The 13683-nt window shown below is 45.6% G+C and overlaps 1 protein-coding gene and 1 long non-coding RNA gene across 4 annotated transcripts in view; both read right to left on the bottom strand.

The window, feature by feature from the left end:
* LOC106567946 (UV radiation resistance-associated protein) overlaps nt 1-1519 on the bottom strand; it is a 172881-nt gene extending 171362 nt beyond the window's left edge. The window contains exon 1 of one of the 3 annotated variants that reach the window (XM_014137860.2): nt 1095-1519. In XM_014137860.2, the coding sequence (XP_013993335.2) occupies nt 1095-1196 (102 nt within the window). In that variant the 5' untranslated portion in view covers nt 1197-1519. The remainder of the gene's footprint in view (nt 1-1094) is intronic. The other 2 variants (XM_045692235.1, XM_014137861.2) reach the window with 2 other exon arrangements.
* A 2039-nt stretch (nt 1520-3558) lies between these two features.
* LOC123726080 (uncharacterized) lies at nt 3559-13612 on the bottom strand. Its single transcript, XR_006758353.1, has 2 exons — nt 12949-13612; nt 3559-3893 (listed from the first exon to the last, which is right to left on the bottom strand). It is a non-coding gene; the product is annotated as an uncharacterized lncRNA (long non-coding RNA).
* Between the last annotated feature and the right edge of the window lie 71 nt (nt 13613-13683).

Below are 13683 nucleotides of genomic sequence, written 5' to 3'. Positions count from 1 at the left end.
GTACAGTAGAGCAGAGCACAATATAGTAGAGTACAGTACAGAGTATAGTTCAGTACAGAACAATAGAGTACATTATACTGTACTCTACCCTACTGATCTATACTGTGCTGTACAGTCCAAACTTATGAAACAGAAGTCAAATTTCAACTACTTTCAACATCCATGGCTGTCCGGTGTCAGTCTCTGCTCATTAGGTGAGAGGCCTGGTTAACAGTAATTATCTAACAAGGCCTACTTTCCGCAGTCACTTATGAATCTTGTGAAACTTTAACAAGCCTGCAATGAGAAGAGATTCACAAGCCATATTCTCCTCATATTCTGAGTTAATGAGTCCTTGACACTGGGTGTTTTCCAGCACAGCTAGCTACCTCCCAACAATACTGCTCAATGTTCTGGCAGACCTGTGGCGGGACACCTGTCAAGTCATTCATAAAGACGGTTTCTTCCCAAAGTAGCAATGTAGGATGTTGTTTAAAAATATGACAATAAGCAGGAAGTACTGTATATCTCAGCAGCCAGTAAAGGCAACTTCAATAATTCCAGATTTGAAAACATGAACCTTAAAGACTATATGCAATTTTGAAATGATTTGCACTGATTACCCACACATTCAACCCTTACACACACACACACACACACACACACACACACACACACACACACACACACACACAAAGTTTGGTGTCACTTAGAAATGATTGTTTTTGAAAGAAAATCCCCGCCATAACGAGGCATTTGATTGGTTTGACGTGTCACTGATTTGCACCGACTTCCAACCCCTCTTTAGATGATTTCTGCCATGGAACTTCCCCAGGCTTCCAGCAGTGTTTGCGACAAGGCTAGGGCTAACTAAGCTGGCTAGTTAGCATATTCGTCTGTTACTTGCAAACTAAATGTCTAACAATGATATCTAACATTTGCACAGGTATCTAACTAGCTATTATAGACGATGTATAACTGTCTCGCTACCCAAGAGAGCTGTAATAGGCCTGCTCTATTCATCTTGCAGTTATGACATGTGACACAAAGCATAATTACAGAATGAGAGTCAATCATAGTCAACATTCCACCGAGCTGAGGGTCCTTGTCCTTACCTGCTGAGATGTGAGTTCAACGTGCAAGCCTCGAGAAGATGAGGCTCCAGAGTTGACAGAGGAGGCGGGTACAGTGTGATCCCGACCGGTGATGGAGTTCATTCTCCTAACGGCACCAGAGGCGTTCGTACCAAACAACCCCGGATCATGTAAATCTAGATTAACCTTCTACGCCAGAAATGTATGTATCAGTGCAGTAATCCGTTCAATAAGAAAACAAAGCACTTTTCTAGCCGTCAGTTAGCAAGCAAGCTAGCTAGCTACGTGACATAAACAAAGTAGGACTTGCTCAGGAAGCTATCATCCGTCTGTCAAAGGGCACTCTACGCGGGGTCGAGACAAAGCGGATGTTTCCGGTTTTCAACCTAACTTCCGTTTCTACTGAAAAAACTAATATGGGGACTCCGCTCAGGTGTCGTCACTAGTTAGCACAAACACAAAGTCATAAACCCCGCCTATTCCTACAATGTATATATTTTTTAAATGTAACCTTTATTTAACTGTGCAAGTCACTTTAGAACAAATTCTTATTTACAATGACGGCCTACCCCGGCCAAACCCTAACGACGCTGGGCCAATTGTGCGCCGCCCTATGGGACTCCCAATCACGGCTGGATGTGATACAGCCTCGATTCGAAACAGGGACTGTAGTGACGCCTCTTGCACTGATATGCAGTGTCTTAGGTCGCTGCACCACGCGGGAGCCCGATTTATCTTCTTACATTTTTATTTTGAACCTAACCACACTGCCAATCATATGCCTAACCTTAAATCAACACCAAAAAGTATCCTTTTGTTTTCATGCATTTTTACGACAAACGCCAGATTTGACCTTTCACAGCAGGTTAGGAGTATTAATGTAGCAGGTTAGGATAATTAGGTTGAAGTTAGGAAAAGGGTTAGGGTTAGCTAAAATTCCCCCAAAATGTAATTGTTACGTTAATTTGACAAAATCTGTATGTATATTCTTCAAATGTGATTTAAAACCGAACCTTAACTCTAACCTTATCCACACTGCTAACCGTATGCCTAATCTTAAATTAGGACCAAAAGGCTATTTTGACTTTGTGGCTGTGCTTTCTTGTGGAAAGAGACTTCCTCCAAATATGATGAAGTGAATGTTTCTGCATGTATGTATCTATCGCGTGACCTGCTGGTGACAATTCACTCAAGTACAGTAGTGGAGAGTAATTGGTGAGGAGTGTTTTTTGTGTGTCCTAAGCATTTGATTGCCTAATTGGCTAATTAACTGAATGGTGATAGAACATTTATTTTATAAATTTTGTCAACTGAAGTTTAGAACACAATCATATTACATGGGTCAAGGCCAAACATATTTACAACAAACGTGTAAATATTTTCACATCAATCAAGCCAAATCAACACATACTTGGCCTATGTGTCCATACATCAAATGTACAAGAAACAAAAATATAAACACAACATATAAAGTGTAGGTCCCATGTTTCATGAGTTGAAATAAAAGATCCCAGAAATGTTGCATGTATACAAAAAGCTTATTTCTATCGAATTTTGTGCACAATATTATTTACATCCCTGTTTGTGAGCATTTTTCTTTTGCTAAAATAATCCATACACTTGACAGGTATGGCATATCAAGAAGCTAATTAAACGGCATGATCATTACACAGGTGCACCTTGTGCTGGGGACAATAAAAGGCCACTCTAAAATGTGCAGTTTTGTCCCAGCAGGTGGCAGCCCAGTGGGACCGTCCCCCACAGCAACTGAAGTTCAGCAGGTCGCTTCCCCATCGGATTCCATCACGACCACCATCATTGTTGGCAGCTCGATGGTGAGATTTTGTCCTGCCTACGATCTGTTGACCGACCAAGGTCCACTGTCACCCAGGAGCCCGTGTCCATGACATCAACTCCCTCCTGCCCACGGTTCTGGCCAACTAATCCAATATTGACACCATCGTCACTCACCGTAGGTTTTAACAACCTTCATTTTAGGCGATCTGAGGGAGAACTACAACATTTTTTTAAACACCCTCGCTAGCACAGGGAAGATAATAATTATCTCTGGCCCTCTCCCGTGCTACCGAAGGGGTTCGGCAGACACACCACATATTGAGTGTCTCGGTCTTGTCTCGGTGTCGGATACATTTTTACTTGGTCTTGACTACGTCTTGGACAGTGAGGACTCGTGTAATTTCTTCCAGAGACCAGCAAAGTAAAAAAACTCAGAATTATCCGCTTCCATTAAGTCAGCACATAAAACCACTTCACCAGGCCAAATATATACACTCCTTTCTTGAAACATCAATAGCCTATGTTATCGCCTATTGAAACCTGGGATTTCTATTTTACTTGTAACATTACTATTATCTTTGAAAAATATCCTCAAACTTTGTCATTATTTCCTTGACTCACTGGTAGGGAAGAGTGGGGAAATGTGTTTGAAATTTGCACGCTCATTATTACTACGCGGAGACCGGGGGAAATTGTAACAGTCTTTATTTATTATAGACATGTTTGTGCAGTGTCGAGCCTATTGGGCCTTCAGTATGTGACAGGCTTTGATACTGAAAGGACAGCAACCCTAATATCAGCGCACTCACATAGGTCAGAGAGTACACTAATTTGAAGGGGTGTCCACACACTTGTGTATATATAGTGTATATAAACATGCGCACAGCACACATAGCCTAGTTTCAGTGGAATATCATCTGCAGGCAGCAAAAGCGTCCAGCTCTCAACTGGTTGTCTCATGGAGCAGCTCACAGAAGAATGGCATCGATAGCTGGTAGGTAGGAAAGATGTTTCAGCTTATATCTGTAGATTTAAAAAAGTAGTCACACTCAAAACCATGAAGAGGAATAACCCAGGGAGGCTGAGATGCAAAAATAATATAATTCATTCAATCCATGCTCAAAATAATACAAAAAGTGGAAGTGCAAGGTGCTAATAAAAAGAAACAGGCCATACTTATGCCGTCATCAGCGCTGTACAAACATATTAACAACACATACAGTACCAGTCAAAAGTTTGGACACACCTACTCATTACAAACTTTTTCTTTATTTCTACATTGTAGAATTATAGTAAATACATCAAAACAATGAAATAACACATATGGAATCATGTAGTAACCAACAAAGTGTTCAACAAATCAAAATCTATTTTATATTCATCAAAGTATCAATGCCTTGATAAAAGCATTCCACACTCTTGGCATTCTCTCAACCAGCTTCACCTAGAATTCTTTTCCAACAGTCTTGAAGGAGTTCCCACATATGCTGAGCACTTGTTGGCTGCTTTTCCTTCACTTTGCTGTCCAACTCAGCCCAAACCATATCAATTGGGTTGAGGTTGGGTGATTGTGGAGGCCAGCACATCTGATGCAGCACTCCATCACTCTCCAACACCTTTTTGGTTACTACATGATTCCATATGTGTTATTTAATAGGTTTGATGTCTTCACTATTCTTCTACAATGTAGAAAATAGTAAAAAATAAAGAACAACTGGAATGAGTAGGTGTGTCCAAACTTTTGACAGGTACTGTGCTTAAAACACCTGCTGTGCGTAACAGGCACAACCGTTGCAAGCAGATAGTTAATTAGAGACTGGAAAATAGGGAGTCAATGCATATTAACAAGGGATATATAGAAGAGTTTCAAAAATGGACCATTCATATGTCACATATAATTGGGAAGAGACAACAGTTTGGGGATGGGGAGGGACTCCTAGTGTGAGTAGACAACACTACAAGAAACATACAAGGTCCTATTCCTCATTAAGCCCTTGGGGGTGTAGAGTTTTTAAGTAGGAGACCATTAACATATCTACCAGTAAATGATAACTAAGGCAACAATGGGTATGCAAAACAGATATTGAAAATGTTTGGTCCGTAGTGTTGGTTAGTAGGCTATTTGCGATGCGCAATTTAGTAATCATACACTGTTTGCATAAATATTTCATGGCTTTCCCAAAAATGGTGAGAGCATTTGTATTGCTCATTTGAATTAAAGGGCACCTACACCCTCCAAAAATATAGTTTTTCAATTTTTCCCAGATCTCAAACATGGTCTTCTGATGTGGTTTAAGGATTGTTGTGAACTTAGAACTTTTTGTTGTTGTTGTGGTTTTGAGAATGACATCTGAAAAGTCTCTAGGAAAACATAGGATTTTTCACACAGGGCGCCTTTCCTTCCCACAGGACCCACTTCTCCAGGCACCACTACACCACTGCATAGGGCCGATGGAAAGACAGCAGTCACACACAGAATGATGTTAATTAAAGGATAAGCAGTCCATTCACTTGGACAAAATAAGCCAGTAGGTCCCAATCATAAGAATACAAAAACACAACCATTAGGCTAAGCATTTCCTTATCGAAATGTACAACTATTACTTCCCATTGCAAAAAAACATTAAACGTTTAGCACACAAAGTAACCTAAAGTTTAAATACAACAGCATGCGCACTGCAATAAAAAACACAGTTCCACTCACGAGATGATGATCATTTGAAAGTTATTCTTGAAAAGCTAACAAATTAGCAACAACATCTGTGGTATTATCTAAAATAAGGAGGCACGACAATGAGGTTCTAGCTTCAGCATGTTTACTAGCCTAGTCTGCGCATGTCATACATAGGTACGGAAACCCCCAAGGGACATCCTACTACATCTTCCCCTCTCCAATGAACAAGAACTCAACATGCATAACATTTACATTTACATTTAAGTCATTTAGCAGACGCTCTTATCCAGAGCGACTTACAAAATGGTGCATTCACCTTATGATATCCAGTGGAACAACCACTTTACAATAGTGCATCTAAATCTTTTAAGGGGGGGGGTTAGAAGGATTACTTTATCCTATCCTAGGTATTCCTTAAAGAGGTGGGGTTTCAGGTGTCTCCGGAAGGTGGTGATTGACTCCGCTGTCCTGGCGTCGTGAGGGAGCTTGTTCCACCATTGGGGTGCCAGAGCAGCGAACAGTTTTGACTGGGCTGAGCGGGAACTGTGCTTCCTCAGAGGTAGGGGGGCCAGCAGGCCAGTGGTGGATGAACGCAGTGCCCTTGTTTGGGTGTAGGGCCTGATCAGAGCCTGAAGGTACGGAGGTGCCGTTCCCCTCACAGCTCCGTAGGCAATCACCATGGTCTTGTAGCGGATGCGAGCTTCAACTGGAAGCCAGTGGAGAGAGCGGAGGAGCGGGGTGACGTGAGAGAACTTGGGAAGGTTGAACACCAGACGGGCTGCGGCGTTCTGGATGAGTTGTAGGGGTTTAATGGCACAGGCAGGGAGCCCAGCCAACAGCGAGTTGCAGTAATCCAGACGGGAGATGACAAGTGCCTGGATTAGGACCTGCGCCGCTTCCTGTGTGAGGCAGGGTCGTACTCTGCGAATGTTGTAGAGCATGAACCTACAGGATCGGGTCACCGCCTTGATGTTAGTGGAGAACGACAGGGTGTTGTCCAGGATCACGCCAAGGTTCTTAGCACTCTGGGAGGAGGACACAAGGGAGTTGTCAACCGTGATGGCGAGATCATGGAACGGGCAGTCCTTCCCCGGGAGGAAGAGCAGCTCCGTCTTGCCGAGGTTCAGCTTGAGCTGGTGATCCGTCATCCACACTGATATGTCTGACAGACATACAGAGATGCGATTCGCCGCCTGGTTATCAGAAGGGGGAAAGGAGAAGATTAATTGTGTGTCGTCTGCATAGCAATGATAGGAGAGACCATGTGAGGATATGACAGAGCCAAGTGACTTGGTGTATAGCGAGAATAGGAGAGGGCCTAGAACAGAGCCCTGGGGGACACCAGTGGTGAGAGCGCATGGTGCGGAGACAGATTCTCGCCACGCCACCTGGTAGGAGCGACCTGTCAGGTAGGACGCAATCCAAGCGTGGGCCGCGCCGGAGATGCCCAACTCGGAGAGGGTGGAGAGGAGGATCTGATGGTTCACAGTATCAAAGGCAGCAGATAGGTCTAGAAGGATGAGAGCAGAGGAGAGAGAGTTAGCTTTAGCAGTGCGGAGAGCCTCCGTGACACAGAGAAGAGCAGTCTCAGTTGAATGCCCAGTCTTGAAACCTGACTGATTAGGATCAAGAAGGTCATTCTGAGAGAGATAGCAGGAGAGCTGGCCAAGGACGGCACGTTCAAGAGTTTTGGAGAGAAAAGAAAGAAGGGATACTGGTCTGTAGTTGTTGACATCGGAGGGATCGAGTGTAGGTTTTTTTCAGAAGGGGTGCAAGTCTCGCTCTCTTGAAGACGGAAGGGACGTAGCCAGCAGTCAAGGATGAGTTGATGAGCGAGGTGAGGAAGGGGAGAAGGTCTCCGGAAATGGTCTGGAGAAGAGAGGAGGGGATAGGGTCAAGTGGGCAGGTTGTTGGGCGGCCGGCCGTCACAAGATGCGAGATTTCATCTGGAGAGAGAGGGGAGAAAGAGGTCAAAGCACAGGGTAGGGCAGTGTGAGCAGGACCAGCGGTGTCGTTTGACTTAGCAAACGAGGATCGGATATCGTCAACCTTCTTTTCAAAATGGTTGACGAAGTCATCCGCAGAGAGGGAGGAGGGGGGGGGGGAGGAGGATTCAGGAGGGAGGAGAAGGTAGCAAAGAGCTTCCTAGGGTTAGAGGCAGATGCTTGGAATTTAGAGTGGTAGAAAGTGGCTTTAGCAGCAGAGACAGAAGAGGAGAATGTAGAGAGGAGTGAGTGAAAGGATGCCAGGTCCGCAGGGGAGGCGAGTTTTCCTCCATTTCCGCTCGGCTGCCCGGAGCCTTGTTCTGTGAGCTCGTAGTGAGTCGTCGAGCCACGGAGCAGGAGGGGAGGACCGAGCCGGCCTGGAGGATAGGGGACAGAGAAAAGTCAAAGGATGCAGAAAGGGAGGAGAGGAGGGTTGAGGAGGCAGAATCAGGAGATAGGTTGGAGAAGGTTTGAGCAGAGGGAAGAGATGATAGGATGGAAGAGGAGAGAGTAGCGGGAGAGAGAGAGCGAAGGTTGGGACGGCACAATACCATCCGAGTAGGGGCAGAGTGAGAAGTGTTGGATGAGAGCAAGAGGGAAAAGGATACAAGGTAGTGGTCGGAGATTTGGAGGGGAGTTGCAATGAGATTAGTGGAAGAACAGCATCTAGTAAAGATGAGGTCAAGCGTATTGCCTGCCTTGTGAGTAGGGGGGGAAGGTGAGAGGGTGAGGTCAAAAGAGGAGAGGAGTGGAAAGAAGGAGGCAGAGAGGGAATGAGTCAAAGGTAGACGTGGGGAGGTTAAAGTCACCCAGAACTGTGAGAGGTGAGCCATCTTCAGGAAAGGAACTTATCAAGGCGTCAAGCTCATTGATGAACTCTCCAAGGGAACCTGGAGGGCGATAAATGATAAGGATGTTAAGCTTGAAAGGGCTGGTAACTGTGACAGCATGGAATTCAAATGAGGAGATAGACAGATGGGTCAGGGGAGAAAGAGAGAATGTCCACTTGGGAGAGATGAGGATTCCAGTGCCACCACCCCGCTGGCTCGATGCTCTAGGGGTATGCGAGAACACGTGGGCAGACGAAGAGAGAGCAGTAGGAGTAGCAGTGTTATCTGTGGTAATCCATGTTTCCGTCAGCGCCAGGAAGTCTAGGGACTGGAGGGTAGCATAGGCTGAGATGAACTCAGCCTTGTTGGCTGCAGACCGGCAGTTCCAGAGGCTGCCGGAGACCTGGAACTCCACGTGGGTCGTGCGCGCTGGGACCACCAGGTTAGAGTGGCAGCGGCCACGCGGTGTGAAGCGTTTGTATGGCCTGTGCAGAGAGGAGAGAACAGGGATAGACAGACACATAGTTGACAAGCTACAGAAGTGTTGTTTCTTGTATTATTGTCTCCTGTGTCTTTAGAGAACTGTTTCACTTTGATATCCTTTTTCTTCTGTCCTGATTTTCTCTTTCTTTTCTTCTGTTAACTAGATATTCTTTGTTGTTCTTCGTTAGCTAGCTAGCATCTTCCAAAAAGAGTCCCTAGCAAATAACCACTGAAGCATAACTGAAATGCAATTTGGAAACCAGTATTATTCTCTAGCATGCTACTTCACATCCTGAAATAGTATGAAAGCATTCAATTACACAGTATGAACTTAGGTACAGTCTCTTTTTGCTGGGTATGGTCCCCAACAGTATGTATTCTCTTCGCATAACATAGTCTTTCAGCCACCCTGGTGGCTTCACATCCCTTTTTGGGCGAGCTTGTGGCTCTGGGAGCATTCTCTCTCCTTCCCCCTCTTTTTGTGCGTTGTCTGTGGCCTCTGTCTGTGTGGCTGGTAGATCTGGAAGAGCTCTGAGGTGTGTTTTGTTTCTCCGTACCTCCTCTGAGCCTGTGTCCACCACATAGGAGCGTGGGGCATCCGCTTTTCTCAGCACTATTGCTGGTGTCTTTGAGTTTGTAATCCACACACGTTGACCTTCTGCCAGCTCTGGTCTCTCCGTAGCACGGTGTCTCCGATTAAAGTCTCCAGTTTGGTTTTGTTTCAGTCGTTTGTCGCTCTCAGCTTAGTCCTTCCTGTTAGGCTATTGGGGTTTAAGCTGAGCCGGCGAGAAAGGCAATGGGGAGCGCAGCCTCCTGCCCAACAGGAGCTCAACAGGCAGCTCATGATGCAGTGGTGTAACTCTGTAAGCTAACAGAGCCCTGTATGGATCCTTGTTCTTTTTCAGCAGTCCCTTGACTGTTTTCACAGCTCTCTCTGCCTCACTGTTACTATGTGCATGGTAGGGGCTACTGGTCACATATGTGAAGTCACATTCTGCGGCAAAAGCAGAAAAGGAGCTCGCAGAGAACTGGGGAGCGTTATCTGTAACCAGGACCTCAGCAACCCCTTGCCTGGAAAAAATGTACTTTAATCCATTGATAACACAAGCTGATGTGGTTATGGGTGTCTTTGCTATTTCAATGTATCTTGAATAGTAATCTACCACTAGCAGATAAGTGTTATTTTTCCAATAGAACATATCTGCCCCTACCTTTTGCCATGGCCGTTTTGGCAGCTCTGTTGCCATCATTGGCTCCGGATGACAAGGTTGACATTTTGTACAGACCTCACACTGGGCCACCAGCTTGGCAATCTGAGTACTCAGACCAAGCCACCACACTGACTGTTGATTTGGTTATGGGGCCCAGTGTGATTTGGTTATCCCCATGTGTCCATCATGCACTCTGTCTAGCATTTCTGGTTGTAGAGTCTCTGGGATAACTATCCGTTGTCCTTTCATGAGAAGGTCTCCATTACAGTGGAAGTCACTTTGGTGCACGCAATAGGGCTTCAGCAGTTCCTCCTGCCTGGGCCATCCCTTTACGCACTGCTGCACTATCTGTCGGCAGATGGGGTCTCGTTGTTGCTCCTATGCAATCTGCTGCAGTTTGGTCTGAGATGCAGGTAGGCTGTCTCTTACTGCATTAATGGACACCTGTACCTCACCCTCTAGACATCGCTCCTCCTCTGATAATGGACGTTTAATTGGGGCCCTGGAGAGAGCATCTGCTGTGATCAGTGCCTTCCCTGGCACATACACCATCTTGTAGATGAACCTCAGTAATCTGAGGCGGAAGCGCAGAACTCTGGGAGGCAAGTCGTCCAGTGCTTTTGTTGCTAACAGAGCCAACAGTAGTTTGTGGTCAGTCTCTGCTGTAAACTGCAGGCCAAAAAGGTATTGGCTGAGCCTTTCACATGCCCATGTGACAGCCAACGCCTCCTTCTCCCCTTGTGCATACCTTTGTTCCGTGTCAGATAAGTTTCGGGAAATGTATGCTATTGGACGCCACTCCATGGTGTCCTGCATCTGTGTGAGGACCGCCCCTAGTCCAAAGGATGATGCATCTGCTGATCCTTTTGTCTTAGCGTGGGGACGGTACTGGGCCAGCACTCTCTGTGAGGCCAGGTCTCCTTTGATTTTGTCAAACGCCATCTGTAGCACGTGACCACATGACCAGTCATTCTCTTTGGCTAGTAAGACTCACAGGGGTTTGGTTGTATCTGAAAACTGTGGGAGGAACTTACCCACATGTGGCCATGCCTAAGAAGGTCCTGACTTCAGCCACGTTCTGGGGGATGGGTATATCTGTGATGGCGCTGATCTTCTCCGGGTCCGGCTAAATTCCAGTTGCACTGATTTTGTGTCCCAAGAACAAGACCTCTGACTGTGCAGAAGTGCATTTTCCATTGAGTGTCAGGCCAGTCTCCTGGAGTCGGGTCAGAACTGCTGTGAGCCTTACATCATGTTCTGCTCTGTCCCATCCACACACGAGCATGTCATCCGCGTGGACTATGACACCACTCAGACCATCCAACAGCTGGGACATGCATCTTTGGAAATGCTCAGGACCGGAAGCGATTCCAAATGGAAAAACATTAAAACAGTAGCGGCCAAGCGGTGTTATAAACGTTGTGAGCGCCCTACTCTCTGGTGACAGCGGTATCTGCCAGCTATGTGAAGACTTGTGAACCATCCAACTGTGACTGCTCCACTGATGGTAAGATGTGTCTCTCTCTGCAGAGTGCCTCATTCAACGTAGTCATGTCCACACAGATCCTTATGTCCCCATTGGCATTTGGGACCACCATCATCCCTGCACACCAGTCTGTGGGACTCTCTATTTTAGACACCGCCACAATTTCTTCCGTCCTCCCCAACTCTTCCTTTACTCTGGCCAATAAAGGGATAGGCAGACGGCAGGGGGTGGTGGGCATAGGGGGCTGCATCCTCTTTCAGGCTTATTTTGTAGTCACCTTCTATCCTTCCTAGGCCAGAAAACACTTTGGGGAATTTATTTTTGAATACCTCACCTGGGTCCTCCAGTTCGCTCATTCTCTCAATGAGTTGCAATGCTTCAATTGCTGGCAGCCTCAGCAACGGTCTGGCCGGAGAGTCAATGACAAAGACAGGCTGGATGGTACTTTTGTCTTTACTCTCCATTTTAATCACCAACTGCCCTACCACTGGTAATATCTTATTACTGGGCCCGTAGAAGTGTTTTGTTTGTAGAGAGCAAAGGGCCATCTCGACTATAGCTATACAGCCTAGTTGGGATTGCTGTCACTGCTGCCCCTGTGTCTAGTTTAAATGACACAACCTCCTCATTGAGTTTAATGTCTGAGTGCCAGCCAGCATTGTTTTCCCTTACTTCTCCCAGAAAGATGCTGTCCTGCTGTATCTCCTCTGAGACCTCATGCATTTGCTTTAATCGACAAACTGAAAAGTGTCCTCTCCTGTGACATTGCCTGCATTCCATATACTTTGCTGGGCAATCTTTCCAGCTGTGGAAAGGGAATTTCCCACATTTGCGTAAACACTTTAACTAGCTACTGGTGCTGTCTGTGATTGTTTTCTCCAAGTCTGTCTCTGTTCTGTGTTCCCCTCCATTTTTTTAGCAAGGTATGGCATTTATTTCCTCACTCTCTTCACTCTGCAAGGAGCTGCTGCCGTGCAGCATCATCTGCTGTCTTTATACTGTCTCACTCTGCCTAACCTGGTTTACAGCTTTGGACAGGATAAACTAGGAATCCAACTAACTTTTAAGAAAGTGATATATTTCTTATTCCCATTACAATCCGATCTCAGATCAGCTCTTCTCTGAGTGCAGACAATGTTCTGCTAGCTTGTGAACAGCTGTAATAAAACTGTCGGATGTTTCACCCTGCTCCTGTTTGCGCACATTAAACCTAGCTCTCTCAAATATAATGTTGTCTCCCTACTAAATTCATTTCAGAACCGTTTTTAATGGCACTGTAGTTAAGTTTTTCTTCCTCAGTCAACGGTGAAGCATTTAATATATCCCCGGCTTCATCACCCATAGAGTAGATCAGTGTATTAACTTGAAATAGCAAATTTTTCACGTTTAAGCCTGATGCTACTCTGTACCTTTCAAAGCGCCCGATCCATTGCGGCCAGTTTTGAATGTCCATATAATCAAAATTATCCCAGAGGGACTAATGTGAAATCCGTCAGCACTAGCCACTGGCCTGTCCGTGTTTGCGCCAGAGCCAGTTGAACTTGGAGTCGCAAACCCTGAAATCCCGCCAGTTTCTTCCTCTTGCAACATGTTGCTTAACAGTAACTTAGTCCCTGCTCGTTAGCTAGCACAATAATGATCTGCGCTGTTTATCTCCAACACTGCCCTCCCTGTTTTGAAACAGCCTCAATGTATGATTTACTTGGTATGTCCTTCACGTTTATGTGATTATTAAAACCACGTCTGACACCATGTAGTATTATCTAAAATAAGGAGGCACGACAATGACGTTCTAGCTTCAGCATGTTACTAGCCTAGTCTGCGCATGTCATACATAGGTACGGATACCCCCAAGGGACATCTTACTACAACATCCTCGACAAAACCTGCTGCAGCCGCTACAAACTAGTCTACAACAAAAGCTAGCTAGCTAGACCGTGTGAAAACTACTGCTCGCTATTGCACAGTGGCCTATTGGCCTTTGAGAACGCAGAAGTTTCCATACGTTTTTGTAAAAACGGTCTCACCCATTACAAGTCAATGTGATTGGTTGATTCCACTGTCACTCCAACATTTTGCCCTAATACAGTTGAATGGCAGATGCGTCTGCTGGCCTAGCCAATGGCTGACTTAGATAGCTAGAT

The sequence above is a fragment of the Salmo salar genome, chromosome ssa13 (assembly GCF_905237065.1).
Source record: "Salmo salar chromosome ssa13, Ssal_v3.1, whole genome shotgun sequence".
In the NCBI taxonomy this organism is placed as follows: domain Eukaryota; kingdom Metazoa; phylum Chordata; class Actinopteri; order Salmoniformes; family Salmonidae; genus Salmo; species Salmo salar.
The sequence above is the reverse complement of the archived record's forward strand: the minus strand, read 5'-3'. Positions and strand labels throughout refer to the sequence as shown.